Source organism: Capra hircus, chromosome 25 (genome assembly GCF_001704415.2).
Source record: "Capra hircus breed San Clemente chromosome 25, ASM170441v1, whole genome shotgun sequence".
Lineage (NCBI taxonomy): Eukaryota > Metazoa > Chordata > Mammalia > Artiodactyla > Bovidae > Capra > Capra hircus.
Window position 1 is genome coordinate 19,847,127 of NC_030832.1, and position 21,791 is coordinate 19,868,917.

The 21,791-nt window shown below is 45.3% G+C and overlaps 1 protein-coding gene across 3 annotated transcripts in view; it reads left to right on the forward strand.

Moving 5' to 3' along the window:
* Positions 1 to 21,791, forward strand: part of EEF2K (eukaryotic elongation factor 2 kinase) — a 68,096-nt gene that overhangs the window by 18,478 nt on the left and 27,827 nt on the right. For all 3 annotated transcript variants that reach the window (XM_018040608.1, XM_018040605.1, XM_018040606.1), the window contains exons 3-6: positions 14,561 to 14,661; positions 17,523 to 17,583; positions 18,479 to 18,516; positions 18,838 to 19,009. In XM_018040608.1, coding sequence (XP_017896097.1) covers positions 14,561 to 14,661; positions 17,523 to 17,583; positions 18,479 to 18,516; positions 18,838 to 19,009 — 372 coding nt within the window. The remainder of the gene's footprint in view (positions 1 to 14,560; positions 14,662 to 17,522; positions 17,584 to 18,478; positions 18,517 to 18,837; positions 19,010 to 21,791) is intronic.

Consider the following 21,791-nt stretch of genomic DNA (forward strand, 5'->3'; position numbering starts at 1 on the left):
CATCTCCTTGTCTATTCTTGATTCTTCTCTGCCCTTCAGTCTACATGGTGGGAAAATGGATCCCCAAGGGTCCCTTTATTACAGACAGAGCCACATGCAAAGATGGATTTGACCCTCTTCCATCCCAGCTGCGAGAGGAGAAAACCTGTTCGGTCCGGCCTGAGTCACACGTCCACTGTCTCTGGTCCATTTACCTCTGGCCCAGGGCACAGGGTGGGGATCGCAGAACAGGGGGCTGCTTCCAGAGAAGCAGGATCCTGGTGGCCTCCTATGGGGAAGACCCCTCAGAAGGGCTCTGCCCTCAGCAGCTGCCTGTGGGCCCAAGAGCTGGAGGGGCTCAGACAGTGTGACCCCAAAACGCAGTCTGGTGAATCCTTTGAAGGAAACACAGGTGAGTGATCCAGCAAATCCAGACCTATTTGTCTATAGGTCTGGCTTAGGAAGGAAGCTTCATGAGGGCAGGATCCTGTGGCCTGCTCATCACTCATCCCTAGTGCCGTGCCCTTAGTAGGTGCTTCATTTGGAATCAGTGAAGAGATGGATGAGTGCTAAACTCACTTTACTGTGGGTGCTGTCTCATCAGAGGACAGATAGATGGTATTTACATAAAACAGAAATCTCTGTGGGCCATTTGACAATCATTATTAAAGTAAAAAGTATTTCTATGTCAGAGTTATAGTAAACAGAGACTATTAGTTTCAGGTGGGGACAATTGTTTATTTGGTGGGACTGTCCCTTATATTGTAGGACTTTCAGCATGTCTCATCCCAGCTCACTAAACATCAGATTCCTGCCTACTCATTAGGTTATATTCCTCCCTATTTATTATGACGACCCAGAATGTGCCCCACTGTACATTTGCTAAGGCCACATGAGAGAATACCACCCTCAGCTGAGAACAAGCAATGAAACATTTGTGCAAGTGTTGAGGTTTACATATTCAAAGATGTGTTTTGCAATATTGTTTGTAATAAACAAAGAATGGAAACCACTAAAATATTCCATTGAGGAGGGGCCTGTTTAATTATAGACCACGGTCCTAGCAGAATGCTTTATTTACATTAAACCAAAGACGTTTCTCTGTGAATTGACTTGAAACAGTGCCAAGATATACACAAGATATATTTTTTTGTGGGGTGAAACCAAAATCCATGAAAAGCTCTTGGGATAGTGATGGTCCATAATAAGAACAAAATGTTAGCTATTTTTATTTTTATGTGCTGAGAAGTAAGAAAGCAAGTTGAAATATGTAATATGATTCCTATTGTATCAGAAAACACAGATACACATATATCAGTATTTTCTTAGCAAACACTTATGTTATAAGCAAAGTTAAAAATTACTAATGAGAAGAGGGAATTTATATCCAACAGAGAATCAGTGGTGATTCTCTCTGGGGGAGAGAGTGATCTTGAGGGGGACTGTGGTTATTATAATACATTGCATATAAATATTTTGTATCTATATCTTTTAAACAGATGCTACTTAAAATTTTTAATTTGTTTTTAGCTGCACTGGGTCTTTGTTGCTACACACAGGCTTTCTCTAGTTACGATCAGCAGGAGCTACTCTAGTTGCGGTGGCTTCTCTTGTTGCACAGCACAGGCTCTAGGGCGTGTGGCCTTCCGCAGTTGCGGCTCCTGGGGTCTAGAGCATGGGCTCAGTAGTTACGGTGCGTGGGCTTAGTTGCTCCATGGCACGTGGCATCTTTCCCGACCAAGAATCAAACCTGTTTCTTAACCACTGGACCACTGGGGAAGTCCCTACATTGTATACATTTTAAAACATTTGAAACTTATAAAACTACATGTGTGTATTACTTGTGTACCCAAAAGGAAGTTTTAGAAGAAGGAAAATAAAGAGAGCAACACAACCAGGTAACCACTCCTCCCCCGAAGAAACATCAGTATTTGGCTGTCCTTAAAACTCATGGGCTTCCCGGATGGTTCACCAGTAAAAAAAAATTGGCCCGCAATGCAGGAGACTAAGGTTTGATCCCTGGCTGGGTCAGGAAAATCCTCTGGAGGAGGAAATGGCAACCCACTCCAGTATTCTTGCCTGAAAAATCCCATGGACAGAGGACCCTGGCGGGCCGCAGTCCACAAGGTCACAAAAGAGTTGGGCACAACTGAGTGAGCACAAAACTGAGATTGTGCAAGTCAAAATCCTCACTGAGGATGGGAGCTCATGACCTCCAGGGACCCTGCACCGTTCCCTGCTCCTGCAACAAGCATTGCTTTTCTCACCTCTGCCTGAAACCTCTTTCAGCTGACACATGGGTCTTTTAAAATGACCGGGCTCCTGGTCCAGCTCCCGTGGCATCCTACCCTGGCTCTCTCCTCCACATTCTCTGAGGCTCATAGCAGACCCTTCTGTACATCTGTCATTCTTGAATGTTGTTCTGTTTATGAGTCAGCCCCTGACTGCAAGGCGAGGGCCTGTGTCCCGTTGCACTTCCCATCCCTGTACTCAGCGGAAGGGCCATTTAAGGACAAGATGTAGCTCTGGGCTGCCCACTCTCCTAGGTGATAGAAGGCAGGCTCTATGGGGTTCTTGTTGCCAGTGATGACTTCAGAGGGAGGTAGCAGCTCAGTTTTCCAAACCTCGCTCTCCCTGGCACTCAACAAACCGAACGTGGTTTTTCATTTACTGTCGACATGGCAACTTGGGTTATTGAATCAAAATGACCACCTGGCGTTCCTCCAAGGTGGCACCACCCTGGCAGGTACCAGGCATGTATTGTGAACTGTTGAGTCTGTTGGTGTCAAGGCCAGGGAATGTTGCCTGAATCCCCAGGGGGATGGTAGCAGACTCTCTCAGGGGGCCCTGCCTTGGGTAGAATATCCAACAGCCAACAAAAGGATGTTTATAGAAGATGCTATCATAACATGGGAAAGTGCTTCCATTCTGGAGTTAATTTTAAAGAACAGGGTATAGAGTATGATTATACCTCTATAAACACACACACAGAGCAAAACCCTAAAAGAAGGTACATCAAGTCTCTGCGTACAATATTATATAAGTACTTTTACCTGAATATATTTTTTCTTCCAGTTTTTGCTCACAGTATGTGTATATATGCTGTTTTTCACATGCATAGATGTATGCTTATGTATATATGCATATGGTAATATATGTGCTCTCACAGGTACTTGCATATAGACTTGTTTTTGTAATCTTGTTTTGTTGAATGTTTATGTTTGTTATTCATAGTTCTCATTCAATTTTTTTTCATAACTCTGAATGACCCTCTTTTACTAATCAGATTTACTTATATAATATAAAACATTTGCTCTAAAATATATTCCAAATATTTTACCAATAATTCAAATCATTTCTATGTGACATTTTTGTTTGGAAGAGACTTGGAGTTTTTTCTAACTTCCCTTCAATTACTCTAATAAAGTTTGTAGAAGAGGAAAAAAAAAAAAAGAAAGTACATCAAGATGCCAACAGAGATTGTCTTTGGATGGGATTTTCCTTTTCTGCTTCTGTTTCACAATCTCTGCATTTTCTAGCATTAACCTATGTAGCATATACTATGTTTTCAGTTTTTTAATGAAGTGGAAATTTGTATTTAAAAGAATTGTTCTCCTGGTCTGAGAATATCTTGGAGATTATTCCTATCAAAACATAGACATCACCTGTTTTTTTTTTTTAGTGAATTAAATTGGATTCCATCACTTGATGTACAGGGGTTTATTTAGCCAGCCTGTCACTCAGTCATGTCCGACTCTTTGCAACCCCATGGACTGCCAGACTCCTCTGTCCATGGAATTCTCCAGGCCTGAACACTTGAGTGGGTAGCTATTCCCTCTTCCAAGGGATCTTCCCAACCCAGGGATCAAACCCAGGTCTTCTGCATTGCAGTCTGAGCCACCAGGGAAGCCCTTCCTCTTAGGGGACAGTTGGGTTGTTCCCCTTTTTTTCTATTACAGTGTTATAATAAATCTCCTATATGTATATCTGAGAAAACTTTGAAATACATATATTTTATAATATGTAAATAATATACCTACTTTGTAGAAATAATTCAACTTGGACAAATGATAAACAGTGAAAAGCAACCCTCCCACGTCTGACCCTGTCTCCCTGGGAAATGTCCTTCCAGAAATGCTCTTGTGAATATAAGCATATGTACGTATGTGAATCTCTTCCTTGTCTTTTTCGCAGAAATGTTATTTTTCCTGTTTTGCACTCCTGTGCCGTCTTCCCATGTTGGCACATATGAGCTGACATCAGCTAGAACCTACATAACCGGCTCTGTGGGTCGAGCAGGCCTGTTCTGTATGCGGTTACTCATATCAACTCATTGAATCTGTGCAGCAGTCCTATGATTGATGTTTTGACATATAGTAAACCCGAGGTTCTCAGATCTTAGTTGCTTGGTGCCCTTCCTGAGGGCAGTATGTTGTCTTGCTTATTTTGTTTTAGTTTTCTAATGGCTGAATATCTTGACATTATCTGCAAGCACCGTCATGTATTTAGCCAGTCCCTCGTGGGTAGGTGTGAAGGTCATTTCTAAGCTTTTGCTACCACGAACAGTGCTTCCATAAGCATCTCTGATTTGTGTCTCTTACGTGTGTGTGTGTGTCCTGGTGCCTATACAGGGTGCACCTGCCGGGTAAATCCCCAGAGGTGGAATGGCTGGAGAAAATGCTTCGTGGGTTTGAACTTGGCTGAGGGTTGGCCATTGCCCTTCAAAGAGGTTGCGCTGGCATTGGTGCTCCCATGATAGTGGGCACGCCTGCTTCCCACGCCCTTCTGATTAAACTGATACTTTCAACCCACCCAGGGTGGCTCTGGCAGCTTGGTCAAAGTACACTGATCACCCCAGAAGGAGGTAGATGAACGTCCGCTGACTCACTGGGAAGAGAGATGTCCCTGCTCACCTGAGCCCTGGAAGGCCCTCGCCTGGCAGCTTTTGGCCGCTGACTGCAGGAAGCTCTGTGCATACAAAGAGCTGGTGACCATTTAGGTGCTCCGCCCACTGCTCTGGGAATACGGAATTGGAAGGGGAAATTTAGGTGTGTCCTGGGCCCACAAAGATTGGGACTTCCAGCAAAACAAGGGCCTGCTGGGTGGTGGAAGCAAAAAGAGATTGCTTCTGGCAATTGGTTACCTGGCGTCTGGAAGACGGGAAGAGGCTGAGGAGAGTCAAAACTGGCCGGAGGGACTCATCTTTCAGAAGCACATGACCCTTTATGGAAATATGCTAGATATTCATTAGTGGGAGTCCCCCTTCTTAAACTTTATTTTGTAATTTTTTAGAAGGTTTACTGAAATACAGTTCACATACCATGCAATTTACCATTTTAAAATGTTCAATTCAGTAGCTTTTGGTGTATTTATAAAATTATGCATCCACATTACCACAGCCAATTTTAGCTCATTTTCATTACCCTAAAAGAAACCCCATACGTCTTATTCCACACAGACCCCAGTATCCACTAGTGTATTTTCAGTCTCCGTAGACTTGCCTCTTCGGATAGTTCATGTAAATAGAATTATGTGATATGTGGCCTGTTGTGTCTGGATTCTTTCACTTAGCGTAGTTTTATGGTTGTGTGTTTTTTTAAAATCTGTTGATTAATTAATTTATTGGCTGTACTGCATGGCACGTGGTATCTTAGTTCCCAGACCAGGGATTGAACTCACACCCTCTGCTTTGGAAGCATGGAGGCTTAACCACTGGGCCACCAGGGAAGCTCCAGCATAGTGTTCTCAAGGCTCATCAATGTTGAAGTGTGTACTGCATTCCTTTTTTTGATGATAGATACACCAGTTTTGTTTATCCATTTGTCAGCTGATGGACGTTTTGGTTGTTTCTCCCTTTTGACTCTTACGAATAATGCTACACAAGTCTTTGTGTGGGCATGTTTACATTTCTGTCGAGTAGGTACTTGGGAATGGAGTGGCTGGCATATGATAACTCTATGTTTAGTCCACCTTCTTGCAACCGGGGCCTGACAGGCTTGGATTTGAGTCCTGGGTTTGCCATTTCGTGGTTATTGCAGGTCCATAGGTGAGTTTCTTCCATCTTCTCTGAGCCTTGGGTACCTCATCAGTGGATCAGAAAACTAACTTACCCGTCCGTCTGTCCTTGGCAAGGTTGTCAGGAGGTGCCGGCCAGGATGCCTGTCTAAGGAAAGATTTCCAGGAGAATAGGGCATTTTGTAATCATAGGGCGTGTTATGACTTTGCTGGTTATTTTCCCACCCTTCTCATCCTGTCCTCTCTGAATCCTACTGGTCAGGGGAGATGAACTAAAGCTACTGTTTTCAACAAAGATTCCTTGAGGATTTTTAACTTTGTTTCTTTTATACTTATTTGTTTGGTTACTTATAAAAGTAATGACTGTTCCTTACAGAAAACAATGAAAGTGCAGTTGCTGTTAAGGTCTTAGTGTGTATTTCAATATATAGACACAACTAAATAAACAGGGACATTTTCTTACAATAACAGGATTATGCCATGTATGCTTTCTAATAACAGTTTTTCCTCAGCAAACAAGAAATGATGCATATTTTTCCACATCAGGAAGTGTGGATCTAGTCCATTATTTTTTTAGTGGCCCCATGGCAACCCATTGTTTCTTTAAGCATTTTCTCTTGTAGGACCCGGAGGCAGTTTCCAAGTCTTTGCTGTTATAGTCAATGCTGGGTTCCATGGAAATTGCACGAAACCTCTAAATGCGTGTGGCCCAGAGTGGGGCAAGCCACACAGCACAGAGGCCTCCTCCCATCATGGAGTGTGACTGTGCATCCCCACTTCTTCCTGCTTCTTTTATTTGCCCTTGGCTGTGGTTTAAGTTTTGTTTTTTTACTATTAGTCAGGAGAGGCAAGTAAGGCTGACTTAAGGCCTATATGCTTAAAGTCTACAGAAGTGATAATGGGGGAAAAAAAACATTTTATAACATTCTTTTAATGCTCACTCTGATGGCTCAGACGGTAAAGAATCTGCCTTACAGTGTAGAAGACCTGGGTTCGATCCTGGGTCAGGAAGATCCACTGGAGAAGGAAATGGCTACCCACTCCAGTATTCTTGCCTAGGGAATCCCATGGACAGAGGAGCCTGGTGGGCTACAGTCCATGAGGCCGCATATAGTTGGACATGACTGATGGACTAACACTTAGTGAATGTAGCAGTTGTTTCAAGAACAAAGCTTTACACAGGGAACTCTATTCAATATCCTGTACTAAGTCACAATGGGAAAGAATATGAAAAAGAATGTATGTGTGTATAACTGAATCACTTAACTGTATAGCAGAAATTAACGCAAATTGTAAGTCAGCTTATTTACAGTTTCATTTATACTTCAGTAAAATAAAATTTAAAAATAAAGATAGAGAAAAACCTATGTGAATATGGGTAAGGCAAAGATTTCTTGGATGACACAAAAAGCAAGGTCTGTAGAGGAACAAATTGATATAAGTTGGACTTCAAAATTTTAAACTTCTGCTCTTTGGAAAAAAAAAACACTATTAAGAGAATGAGAATACAAGCCATAGATGGAGAGAGAATATTTACTAGTCATATATCTGATAAAGGAACTTATATTCAGAATATATAGAAAAACTCTCAAAACTCAATGATAAGAAAACAAATCATATTTAATTGGCCAAAAAGTTTGGGTTTTAACCTGACCAGTTTTTGGCCATTTCAACACATAAGTTTGAGTGAAGAAAGATTTTCCTTTTTCTTTGGTAATATCTGGGAGTAAAATAGGGTAAGAATAACATTTTCATTAATTTTTAAAAAGGGCCTTCCCTGGTGTTCCAGTGATTAAGAATCTGCCCACTAATGCAAGGGACATGAGTTCAATCCCTGGTCCAGGAGGATCCCACCTGTGGAGAAGCAACTAAGCATGTGAACCGCAGCTTCCAAGCCCACCCGATAGGGCCCCTCAGCCACAACTCCCGAGCCTGTGTGCCGTAACAAGAGAAGCCACCGCAGTGAAAAGTCTGCACATCCACAAGTTGAAAGTAGCCCCCGCTCACCACAACCAGAGAAAAGCCCGAGCACAGCAGCAAAGACCCAGCGCAGCCCAGAAACTGAAATGCATCTTTTAAAAACAAGCAACCCAGCAGCAATAGGGACTTCCCCGGTGGTCCAGTGGCTAAGACTCTGTGCCCCCCATGCAGGGGGCCCGGGTGAGATCCCTGGGCAGGGAACTAGATCCCAGCTGTCACATCTAAGAGTTAGAATGCCACAACTTAAAGATTCTGAGCTCCACACTAAGATCTGGCACAGTCAGTAAATACTGAAAAAACAAAAACAAAAAACCTAGCAGCAGTAGCTGATAACATCGCTTGTACAAACACATTACCCACACAGCAGGAAGTTTTTTTTATTACCATTATATTTGTATTTATTTATTTTTACTTTGTGCTCGCACACTTTGAGGAACCAAAGTCATTTTGTTCTCTTTCCAGGACTATGTTTTCCTCTTTATGAAAACCCCTAGGCCTCTGTTTTATGTAAGAGTAATTAGTCCACTCAGCTGAGTTTTAGGATCTTTGCAACTAGAGAATGTTAGAGCTGTCAGGACCTTAAGATCATCTAATCCAGTGATCTTGGTACACCTGCAATGCCTGAAGACATTCTCATGGTAAAAAAATGCAAACAATGTAGATGAAGCTAAATTCACCTTGTTCAACCTCTTATTCCTGTTCTATTCCCAGAGATAGCCGTTGTTCAACTTAGTGTAAATAATTTTTCAGACCTTTAAATTTTTTTTAAATTTTAAACATTTTATTCAAGTATTGTTTATTTATAATATTGTATTTCAGGTGTACAACGTGTGAGTCAGTATTTTTGTAGATTATACTCCACTTAAAGTCATTATAAATATTGGCCATATTCTCTGTGCTGTACGATTTTCAGACCTTTTAAAATACATTTATATATAAATGTACATTTTTGCTTATATCTACAGACATACCCATCCTTAGAAATCTGATAGTATTATATATATATATATATATATATATATATATATATATATATATACACACACACACACGGTGGTGGTGGTGGTTTAGTTGTGTCCAACTCTTGTGATCCCATGGACTGTAGCCTGCCAGGCTCCTCTGTCCATGGGATTCTCCAGGCAAGAATACTGCAGTGGGTTGCCGTTTTCTTCTCCACAGCATCCTCCTGACCCAGGAATTGAACCCAGGTCTCCTACATTGCAGGCAGATTCTTTACCAACTAAGCTATGAAGGAAGCCCATATAGTTATATATATATATATATATATATATATACACACACACACACACACACCAGAGAAGGCAATGGCACCCCACTCCAGTACTGTTGCCTGGAGAATCCCAGGGATGGAGGAGCCTGGTGGGCTGCAGTCCACAGGGTCACTAAGAGTCAGATACGACTGAGCGACTTCACTTTCACGCATTGGAGAAGGAAGTGCAACCCACTGCAGTGTTCTTGGCTGGAGAATCCCAGGGATGGGGGAGCCTGGTGGGCTGCCGTCTATGGGGTTGCACAGAGTCGGACATGACTGAAGTGACTTAGCAGCAGCAGCATACACACATATATATATTTTATTGAAATACAGTTGATTTACAATGTTGTGCTAATCAGTTCTGTACAGGAAAGTGACTCAGTTATACACATATATACATTCTTTTTTATATATATTCTTTTCTGTTATGGTTTACCCCGGGAGATTGGCTATAATTCCCTGTGCTGTACAGTAGGACTTTGTCATTCATCCATTCTAAATGTAATAGTTTGCATCTGCCAGCCCCAAAGTCCCATATCATCCTTCTCCTCCCCTCCTCCCTCTGCTGCTGCTAAGTCCCTTCAGTCATGTCCGACTCTGTGTGACCCCATAGACAGCAGCCCACCACGCTCCCCCGTCCCTGGGATTCTCCAGGCAAGAACACTGGAGTGGGTTGCCATTTCCTTCTCCAGTGCGTGAAAGTGGAAAGTTAAAAGTGAAAGTGAAGTCGCTCAGTCGTATCCGACTCTTCACAACCCCGTGGACTGCAGCCTACCAGGCCCCCCCATCCATAGGATTTCCCAGGAAAGAGTACTGGAGTGGGGTGCCATTGCCTTCTCCGCCTCCTCCCTCTAGGCAGCCACAAGTCTGATCTCTGTCTGTGAGTCTAAGAAAGCTATGGTATTGATTAGTGGTTTCCTCCACCAGTAAACGGGTGTCATACTGCTTGCTTTATTCGGCACTTTGTTTTTTTCCACTCAAACAATAGCTTTTAGAGATTGCCCCTATCAGTGCCATCGTCTTTTAAACGCTGCATAGGATTTTGCCAAGTGTGTGTGATTATCCCACTGTGGATGAGCAGGGTGTTCTCAGTGTTTGCCTGTTACATAGCATTATGAGCACCAGCCATCTTTGGGCGGCTCAGCTGGACACACCTGCTAGGTGATCAAAACGGGTGGGTCAGAAGTCAATGAAGAATGTTCATTATTGCTGGCCAACCATCTAGCATAAGCAGATGGCCCTCAAAGGTGGCGATACCTGCTTCCACTCACAGTGTCTGAGATCACTCACTTCCCAGGCCACAGTTACCACCTGTTTTTCCTAACATGATGGGATTAAGCAGGACCAGTGATTTCAGCTCAGCTGAGTTTGTTCACCTGTAAAGATCACTTGGGGCTCAGTGAGACACTATTTCTAGTGGGAACATGTCTGTCCCCGGGGTGGGGACAGGAAAGAAGTTGACCACTAGTAGTCAAAACATTCTTCCCTGTCTTTTGTAAATGAGGAGATGGAAGTTCCCCCAGTGGGTCAGCAGTGGGCTGGAACCAGAACTCAGGGAACTGAGTCTTAGTACAGGACCTTTTATATTGTGCTTAAAAAAAAAGTCAGTTACATTAAACATACCTGTTGCCAGTAAGGTCTGGCTTGACTCTTTTCTGGATTTGTTTTTTTTTTTTTTTTTTAAAAAAGGGTGATTTTGACCTTGTGACATATCATGCCCTCTAATTCTGAAATACTTTTTTCTTTGACTTTTTTTGGTTCATGCCACAGCACCCAGCCAGCACGTGATTTCTGTTGATAATCCTCATTGTTTGAGGGGCCTGTCTTAGGTGGCTTAGGGCATGTCTTAGTCACCGGTTGAGAGAAGTACATTTGGGAAGTTGTATGTCTCAGGCAGAGGACAGGGCACCTGACGTGCCCAGAAGGGTAGCCTGCAGACTACACAGAACTCTGCGGGCTTCTTGGCAGCTGCGGGGATCAGAAGGCCATTCCTGCCGTTCACAGCGGCTGGAATACAGGAGGGGACTGTGGCACATTTTTAAATTACAGAAATCCGGAAACTGCTTTCCTTGTAAACATGTCTGCTGCAAGGTTATGTATAAGAGCGAAAAATAAGTGACCAGCTCAACGTCTCATTGTGGAGAACCACAAGTGAATGAACAGTTAAGTCAATAATAATAAACCCATGCAGTGGATTACTGTGCAGCTGTTACAGCTAACTTGTAAATTCATGATGTAATGTTTGTGTCAAAAAATTTGAGTGGTTTGTTCTCCGCTTCTTGGAGTATAACCTAGGAGAATCTTTCTGGAAGAGAACTCCAAACTTCTAAATTTTAAATGTGATCTCTCAATTGCATTCCCATGAAATATGTCCTACTGAGCTCTTGCACAAGCGCAGAGATTTAGAGAAGTGAATGTTCCCTTCAGCACTGTTTACACTAGAGATCGTTGGAGAGAATCCAAATAGCCATCAACTGCTGCTGCTGCTAAGTCGCTTCAGTCATGTCCAACTCTTAGCGACCCCATAGACAGCAGCCTATCAGGCTCCTCCATCCATGGCATTTTCCAGGCAAGAGTACTAGAGTGGGGTGCCATTGCCTTCTCTGAGCCATCAACTGAGGTCTGAGAAATACCTTAAGGTCTCCCACGTTGCAGACGAATTCTTTACCAGCTGAGCCACAAGGGAAGCCCTACCTTAAGGTACATTTATGCAATTATATTATATCCTACAACCAAGGAAGGGAATGAGGTCACCCCAGCCTGTCTGCACGTATGACATGGAAAGACTGGATCCAAGATCCGGTGTAAAGTGGAGAAAAAAGGAAGATGCAGAACACTCTCCTGAAAGGCTGTCAATTATATCTGCAGTGTGATTCCAATTTTATTTTAAAATGCACGTAAGGGATCTGGAAAAGAACTAATTTCCAAAGCATTGATGATGTTAACAGTTGCTCTGAGTGGATGGCCTGTGGCAAATTTGAATTTTGTTTGTCTTCTGTATTTCCCAAGAGTTTTCATTAAGTGTGAAATATTAGCTTCCAAGTTTTTAGACTTTGCAGAGATTAGAAAGCCACAGTAAGGGGGCCCTGGGCTATGTGTGTGTATGTACTTGTATGTGTGCGAGTTTCTTTTTTTTTTTAATATTTATTTATTTGGCTGTGTTGGATCTTAACGTGGGATCTTTGTTAGGGCTCACATGCTTAGTTGCTCTGAGGCATGTTGGATCTTAGTTCCCCTACCAGGGATTGAACCATGTCCCCTGCATTGCAAGGCGGGTTCTTAGCCACTGGACCCCCAGGAAAGTCCCTCTGTATGAGTTTCTTGATGAGCTCAGCCCCTCTACCTCCCGTCCTCTGAGCAACTCCCAGGGGTGGAACTTGGGCGGGGCCATGGCTGGGGAGCTGTCCTGTTTGAACCCAAATCCATGGAAGAGCTCCTAAGAGCTGGCCCAGGAGGCTGAGGGAGGCTGTTGTGGGAAGAGGAGGTCTAGAATCTGCCTGGCCCAGACAGTATCCAGCCCCTTCCTGTGGCTCAGACCTGTGGCGTGGAAGGGAGTTTTGGTCTCATGGATTCTGTAGAGGCTGTCAGGCAGAAGTTCAAGCTCTAGGGAAAGATGGAGAGGGGATAACTATCAGTTTGAGTGTCAGAGTATTTGTTTGGAGGGGCAAGGAAAGGATTCTGCCTTGGGATTATAAAAGCAGTAAAATGAGCTTTTTAAAACAAAAAAAGGTGGAGCCATACTGTGATGCTTTTGATACTCGGTGTGTTCTCTCCATCATGTGCTTTGGTCATCTTTCCCAGTTAGTGCTCAAGAGGCCCTGTTCTCAACAGGGTTTGAACATTTGGGGGCACGTGTTTTTGGGCAGTGCAACAGTGGCAGGCACTGAGGCACTGGATGGGTGGAGGGCAGGGATGCTAAACCCTGGAACCGCAGAGCAGATCTGCACAAGAAGTGGTCCTGCACCCCAGGACCTTGGAACGTCTCCTGGGAATCTGTTCATAGTTAACTGAGAATTTACCCTTTTGTTAATGCAAAAGGCAATGTATATTTTGCATAGTTTGATACACTCTTGAGATTGAGAAGCTTATATTGTCTATAAATTTCCTTGGGGGGTGGTAAAATGGGCTGTATTTATGATTTATAGAGTGTATTTATGATTTTTAAAAAAGTGACATTGGACCAGGTAAGAGTCCAGAATTCTCACCACAGGGCTATTTAACATTTTAAATGAATATAGTCGAAGTGTATTAACCAGTCTCCACAGACAGACATTTGGGTTGAATTCAGTTTGGTGCAATCACAATACCCCTCGTACACAAGTGTGCACACTTGTGTTTGTATTTCTTTCTGTTTTTTGTATTCTCTGGGTCTTTGTCGCAGCATATACACTCTTCCTTGTGGTGCGTAGGCTTTCTCTAGTTGTGATGTGCAGGCTTAGTTGCCCTGTGGCGTGTAGAATCTTAGTTCCCCAACCGGTCCCTTGCGTTGGAAGGCAAATTCGATTCTTAACCACTGGGCCACCAGAGAAGTCGCTATGTTTGTTTTCCTATGTGGTACATTCCTAGATATAGGGTTGCTGGATCAAAATAAAGGAATATAGGGACTTCTCCTGGTGGCCCAGTGGTTAAGCATCTGTGTGCCAACGCGGGGGACAGGGGTTCGATCCCTGGTCCGGGATGATCCCACATGCTGCAGGGCAACTAAGCCTGAGCCCCAGAAGTACTGAGCGTGTGCTCTATAACAAGAAAACTCACTGCAGTGAGAAACCCGCACACCAGGACTAGAGAGTAGCCCCTGCTTGCAGCAACAAAGACCCAGCACAGCCAAAAACAAAAATTAATTAATTAAAAAAATGAAGGAATGCATTTTTTTCCCATTTTAGTACATTGCCAGGCCACCTTTAGAAGAGGTTTATACCCGCTGACGGTATCTGAGAACTCATTTTCCCACATCCTGGTCAGACTCCTGGTTATCAGCTGTTAAAATGCCTTCCAATCTGAACAAAGGGGTAGGGAATAAGATTTTCATTCTCAACTCTTTGGTAACAAGCAAAGCAGTATGTGTTTTTTTATGGGTATTACATTTTCTTCTTCAGTTTTATAGTTGAGGCAGGTCACTTTTGGCCATGGGAAGGCTATGCCCCTGTGAGGTCTTTTGGGAACTGTGTTCCTACAAGGATAATAGGTGATTATAATTCTGACTGAGTAATACTGTCTGCCTCCCAAGAGGCTGGAGACACTTGGGAAATCGCGTGGTGGGAGGAATTGGCCTGCACTGTCCCAGAAGCCTGACACTCCCGTTTGCTTCTGCAGGAAGCTTGGAAGCATGCAATCGAGAAAGCCAAGCACATGCCTGACCCCTGGGCTGAGTTCCACCTGGAAGACGTTGCCACAGAATGCGCCACGCGCCACAGGTCAGCTCCTTGTCTGCAGGTGCTGTATGACCCCAGTTCTCTAGGGGTCCTTGGGGGTTGGGACCTTTTTCTGCTTGTAATCAGTGAGGCTTAAGTACCCCTGGAGATCAAGGAAAAGGGAATATAATAATAATATTGGTCAATATTTGAGCATTTACATATGTTTAGGCACCGTGCAGGGCTTCCCTGGAGGCTCAGACGGTAAAGAACCCACTTGCAATGCAGCAGATCTGAGTTCAGTCCCTGGGTTGGGAAGATCCTCTGGAGGAGGAAATGGCAACCAACTCTGGTATTCTTGCCTGGAGAATACCGTGGACAGAGGAGCCTGGTGGCCTACAGTCCATGGGGTCGTGGAGTTGGGCCATAACTGAGCGACTAACACACATACACAGACAAGCACTGTGCATTATCTTATTTAATCCTCACAGTGTTCCTATAAGACAGTATTCAACAGGCTAGGGTGAGCTACGCTGCAGTAACAAATGGCCCAAATGCAAGTGACAGAAACCCAGTTCACAGTGGCTTAAGCAAAGAGGAATGGTTGACTTATCTATGTGGACTTCAGGTATAGCTTATTCCAGGTGCTCCAAGGATGCGTTTCGCTTTGACACCAGATAGACTCTCTTGCATTAATGGTACTGATGGCCATCGGAGCCCCATGTTTCATCTCACCAAATGGAAAAGAATCTTACTCAGTTTTTAACATTTGAATCTCATTGGCCTGGCTTTGGTTATAACACTAAACCAGTCATTGTGCCAGGAGCTTTGCTTTGATTAGCCAAGTCTAGGTCACATACCACACACCAGAAAGTGCTGGGGAATCAGCTCCACCCAGTCCGTATGTTCTGAGAATGGTGGATGGTGGTTCCCCAAAGGAAAACTAGGCTGCTATTACCAGAAGAAAGAAGAGTGGATGCTGGGCAGGCAGAAACAGTGGAGTCCTCTCCACCTTTCTGCAACATATTCCTGCTCACACCTTGTGAGGAGATGGCTCAGAGCCTGGCGTGCACCCCTTCCCCATTTTGGAGGGTGACCTAGCAGGCCCTGGGGGCTGTTCCAGCAGCTCGGTATTGTGGGTGCCCCAGAAGGCCAGGATGGGAACTCTGTTTCTTCCTGCCTATAAGGGCAGTGTGGTGGCTGGTTGGTGACCAGTGGCTTCCAGGCTGAGGACATCAGGCCAACAGGGAGGCCCTTGGGAAACAGGACTCACATGCTGGGCTAGTTCTGTGTATCCCAAAGCTCCCCAGGAACAGGGACCAGGGGCCACACCAAACTGTGTTGATATCCTAACTAAACTTGATGATTTCAACTGCTCTGACTACCAGCAGAGGGAGGTCAGACATTGATGCCCAGAATGACCAGAGATTTCTAGATTGGAGGCTTCCTCCTCCACTCCTGGTCTTTAGAGAGATCTGCTGCAAGCTGGCCCTTTACTGGGACAGATTTCCTATTCATGTGAGTTGTCCCCAGACTGGTTAAGTGTAAAGGTCAAATTGAAACTGATCTGGGTTTGAATCTTGGCTCTCAGGAAGGTTATTTCACCTTTCTGAACCTCAGTTCTTCCATCTGGAAAGTGAACACAGTATTTGTATGGCTCTCACTGGGCTGAGTGGTGGTTCTTGAGGAGTTCCGTGTAAGCACTCAGCATACGGTGAACGCTCAGTGAACTTAGAGCGCCTCTGTCCTCTATGAGGTCAGTGGTTGTGAAGGACAGCTAAGATCCTTCCCATGTTGCATGTCTCCACCCTCCCCCACCTTCTGGGTGCCTCTCAGCTTTCAGTCTACTTGGAAGTGAGGGAAGACTGTTTCCTTTACCTTGGCACCTACATGGTAATAAAATTAATAATAATGATGGCCATTATTTATTGAAGACAATACTTGCCATGAGCTTGTTGCCAGCAGGTATGCGGCTCTGACAAGCCTTCCTCCCCTACCCCACCCCCCAGGCCTGGGGCAGCTTACCTGCCAAGCCTCTGCTTGTTTCTCCTGGTTGAGGTTTCAGGCTCTGAGGAGGCTGTTCTCAGGAACTGGGAGGTTCTGGAGTCTGTCTCCACCAAGGGTGGACGAGGGAGGCATCTGCTAGAGCTGAGAACACCTCAGCCCTGGGGAGGTTTTAGATTTTTGGGATTTACTGAACTGAAGAACTTTCTACCAGGCAAACCTGTTAAGGCCCAGCCAGGCCTAGCGGCAGATTTGCTCTGGGAAAGAGGATCCCTGGGAAAGAGAGAGATGGAAATGTTCTGGAACCCTCTCCGTGCTTCTCTGTCTTGGGTGTATAGCCAGCAGCCCCTTTCCTGGCTGGACTCAGAGGTAGGACCCTCCACCACTGCTGTCTGCACTGGGACAGGCTTTAGGAGACTGGCCCAGCAACCTGGGCTGGGCCTCACAGTGGCAAGACCAAGGGTGCTGCCGCCTTCCTTCCTGGGACACATCATTCATTATCTAGACCAGTTATAATAAAGAAATTTATTTATTCAGTTGTTCATCCAGCATGCATTTATTAAGCAAGCCCAGTACCAGGCCCTACAGTACACAGCACAGACATGGCTTGTCTTTGTGGAGTTATAGTCCAGTGGGGGAGCCGTAGCCTACCCACAGCCCAGCAGTAGCATGGGGGTGCGGGGGGGACGTGGTGAAGGAACAGCTGCTTTTGAGGAAAGGGAAGGAGGCCAGTGTGGTGGGAACTTGGGAAGGAGGGAGCTTGTCCACAGACTGAACCCAGGAGGTCAGCTGGGCCTGTAGGTAGAGAGTGGGCTTGATCCTGAGAGCAGCAGGAAGCCCAGAAAAGTCTGCTTTTAGCCAGTGAGTGACAGGATCAGGTGATGGACACTGCGCCCTGGGCTGGGTTCTGGTCTCTGCAGGTACAACGCTGTCACCGGCGAGTGGGTGGAGGATGAAGTCCTAATCAAGATGGCGTCTCAGGTGAGCAGAGCCTGAAGCCCAGTGCGGTCCAGGCTGACCAGCTGCAGTGCCCGCTCCCTCTCCTCCACATCCTTTTTTTTTTTTTTTTAAGCTTTAGGGAACTCTCTGTTGTGTATTTATTTTATCTTTTGTAACAGCCTTATTGAATATAATTCACACACCATGTCACATAGCTATTTAAAGTGCACAGCTCAGTGGTTTTTAGTATAGTCAAGAGTTGTGCAACCATCACCCCGATCAGTCCCAGAACATTTTCACCATCTCTAGAAAAAACCTCATACATACCCATTCGCAATCAGGCTCCAGTTCCCTCATCTTCCCCAGCCCTGGGCAACCACTAATTTAACCTCTGTCTGTGTTTATTTACCTATTCTGGACATTTCGTATATTGATCATATATATTAAAAGATTCTTCTTGACACTCTTGTTGAAAATCAATGAACTGTGAACGTGTATATCAGTTTTCAGAAATTGCAAGTCATCACTTAATACTGTTCATCTAACAAGATGAACTCAGTAGGTTGCAAAAAAAAAGAATCAACTAGGAAATAGAGAAGTTCCTGCATAGGAAGCAGCCGGGTTGATTTGTGAAGCATTTTGTAGTGTGTTGCACACTCAGAAAAGTGTATGGCTTGTTGAATTTCACCAAGGGAACACACGTGTAACCAGTACCCATATCAAGACACTGAAAATCACTGGCACCCCTAGAAGACCCTCTCAGCCCCAGTTACTTCTCCTTTATTCCCAAGGGTAAGCACTGCTCTGAATTCTGTTACCTGAGGTTGGTTTCCCTATTTTTGCACTCTATATAAATGCAGCTCCATACACATACAGTGCATGTATAGCTCACCGTTTTGTCCATGAGGTTTGTACATATCTGCGTCATGTCTTTCAGCCCTTCGGCCGGGGAGCAATGAGGGAGTGCTTCAGGACGTAAGTGACTCAGCCTGCCTCTGGGGGGCCCTGCCCAGATGCCCTCAGGCTCCTGAGAGCAGGGACTCTGTGACATTCTCTTCTTGGACCACACATTGGGCCAGGCTGTCGGGATGGGTGTGGGCAGAACAGGGAGTCTGTCCCTTGAGCCCCCTTCCCAGATCTCTGAAGGATGCTGCGGGGTGGGGAAGCCCCTCTGACCTCCTGCATTTTATTCCTGACTCTGTCAGCCAGGTCAGGCAGGGTCTCCCCATCCTGAGGACTAGGACTGGGGTCCCAGTGAGCCCCATCAGGCAGGCTCCCTGATGCCTCTCCCCTCAGGAAGAAGCTCTCCAACTTCCTGCACACCCAGCAGTGGAAGGGGGCCTCCAACTACGTGGCAAAGCGCTACATCGAGTCCGTGGACAGGGATGTGTACTTCGAGGACGTGCGTCTACAGATGGAGGCCAAGCTCTGGGGAGAGGAGTATAATCGGCACAAGCCCCCCAAGCAGGTGTGTGGCGCCCCTGCCTTCCACATTGCCACACCAGCGCAGCCCAGATCTGGAGCTGAGGGTAATGGAGGTGCTGGTCAGCAGGCCCCCTTCTTTTCTGTCTTAGCAGCAGCTAATAAAACCCATTGTTTATGGAGCCTGACAGGTCAAGTGCTCTGTATGCCAAAAGTTATTTATTCTTAAAAACAGAACTCTGAAACTTCCCTGGTGGTCCAGTGGTTAAAACACCATGCTTCCACTGCAATGGCCGTGGGTTCAAACCCTGGTTGGGGAACTAAGATCCTGGATGCTTGCACAGTATGGCCAAAAAATAGGAGAAAAAGAAAATTTAAAAAACCCAGAGCTCTGAGGTTGGTGGAAGTTGGAATATTTTTATTTCATTTACACATGGGGTCTATTCGTCAGGATTTTTGTTTGCAAATGACAGAAATTCATTCAAACAGGCTTAATCCTAAAGGGGATTGGATTGCTTCCTATAATTGAGAAATAGGGCTGACTGCAGGCACAGCTGGGGCTTCCCAGGTGGCACTAGTTGTAAAGAACCTACCTCCCAATTCAGGAGACATAAGAGACCCAGCTTCAATCCCTGGTTTGGGAAGATCCCCTGGAGGAGGACATGGCATCCCACTCTAGTACTCTTGCCTGGAGAATCCCGTGGACAGAGGAGCCTGGTGGGCTACAGTCCATGGGGTTGCAAAGAATGGGATATGACTGAAGTGACTTACTCCTTGGAAGGAAAGTTATGACCAACCTAGATAGCATATTAAAAAGCAGAGACATTACTTTGTCAACAAAGGTCCATCTAGTCAAGGCTGTGGTTTTTCCAGTAGTCATGTACGGATGTGAGAGTTGGACCATAGAGAAGGCTGAGCACCAAGGAATTGATGCTTTTGAACTGTGATGTTGGAGAAGACTCTTGAGAGTCCCTTGGACTGCAAGGAGATCCAACCAGTCCATCCTAAAGGAGATCAGTCCTGGGTGTTCATTGGAAGGACTGATGTTGAAGCTGAAACTCCAATACTTTGGCCACCTGATGCGAAGAGCGATTCATTTGAAAAGACCCTAATGCTGGGAAAGATTGAGGGCAGGAGGAGAACGGGATGACAGAGGATGAGATGGTTGGATGGCATCACTGACTCAATGGACATGGGTTTGGGTGGACTCCGGGAGTTAGTGATGGACAGGGAGGCCTGGAGTACTGCAGTTCATGGGTTTGCAAATAGTTGGACACGACTGAGCGACTAAACTGAACTGAAGTGACTTAGCATGCATACACACAGACACAGCTGGATCCAGGACCAAATTGAGATTGTTGGGAGTCTTCCTCCAGCTCTAGCCTCAATGTTCTTCTGTGTTGGCATCACTTAGGCAGCTTTTCAACTTGCAGTGACATGTTGACCCCAGTAGCTGCAGGCTCCCTTTCTATTTCTTAGCAACCTTGATGGAATGACATGTTTTCCCATAAGTTTCTATGAAAGTCTCAGAACTGGATTTCATTGGCTTGATTAGGTTAGATGCCTATCCCACTGAGCCAATCATGATGGCCAGGAGGCGGGAATATGCAGTTAGTTGGGCAGGCCTGAGCCTTGTACCCACCCTTAGAGCCAGGGTTATGGTTCCTTTCCTGTTAGATTAGGTGGGCTGAGATTGGTGTCTCCCAAGAAGAAGCAGGAGAGGGCATGGGGAATGGATTCCTTATCTGTCCCTGGGGAACCTAGGGCACAAAGGGGTAAAGTTTCTTGCCCAAACAGGCAGGGATAGAGCCAGGGCTTATTCCTGGAAAGCTCAGACTTTCCAAGCCCCTGCTCTTGGCTTCTTCACTTGAGCCCCCAGGGTATTGGTGACCTGAGGCCAAGCAGAATTTCCTGTTGCCTGCATGCATTTGAGGAAATAGCTAGAAAATAGAGCTAGGCCTTTGCTCTGCCTAAATTCACAGCTCAGCTCTCCTACTGTTGGTGCACCTGCTAGCTATAAGGTACCATCTTCTGAGTGCCTCAGGAGAGCCGTATTTCCAGGCAACCAGCAGAATTTATTGAGTGCCTAGTGTTTGCAGAGCCCTTGATTAAGCATACTTGGTGTGAACACAGGAAGCCACATTCCCACCCTCAGGGGCTGTGACTCCATGCACTCAGGCCTGGCCCCTTTTCCCTTCTTCCCTAAGCTTGTTAGTGCCTCAGGACCTTTGAACTGGCTGTGCCCCAAGGCTGCATCATTGGATCCCTTCAGTCCTTACATTTCAGGTTTCAGCTCATGTCACCTCCTCAGCTAGGCTATGCTGGTGGTGGTGGTTTAGTTGCTAAGTCATGTCCAGCTCTTGCGACCCCATGGACTGTAGCCCACCAGGCTCCTCTGTCCATGGAATTTCCAGGTAAGAATACTGGAGTGGATTGCTGTTTCCTTCTCCAGGGTATCTTCCCGACTTAAGATTCGAACCCGGGTCTCCTGCATTGCAGGCAGATTCTTTACCGACTGAGCTATGAGGCTGTGCTAGACCATCCTAAATGAAGATGAAGTAACCCTTCCACTGCTGCACCCTCTGACATGTCATTTTGTTTGTTTTGGTTTCTTTTGTTCAGAGCAGTTGGCAGTATCTGAAAGAGTCTTATTCATGTATTTATTCATGTATACTTCAGTTGCCTCTCTCCCCTGAGGACAAAGATTTTATCTGTCTTATTTGCTCTATCCCAGTGCCTAGGTGCTCAGTGAATAATAAGGTGGTTGAATTGATGAAGGGAGAGGAATGTGGTTGTTTGAGGAGGAACTGGCCGTCGCCTTGAGGATG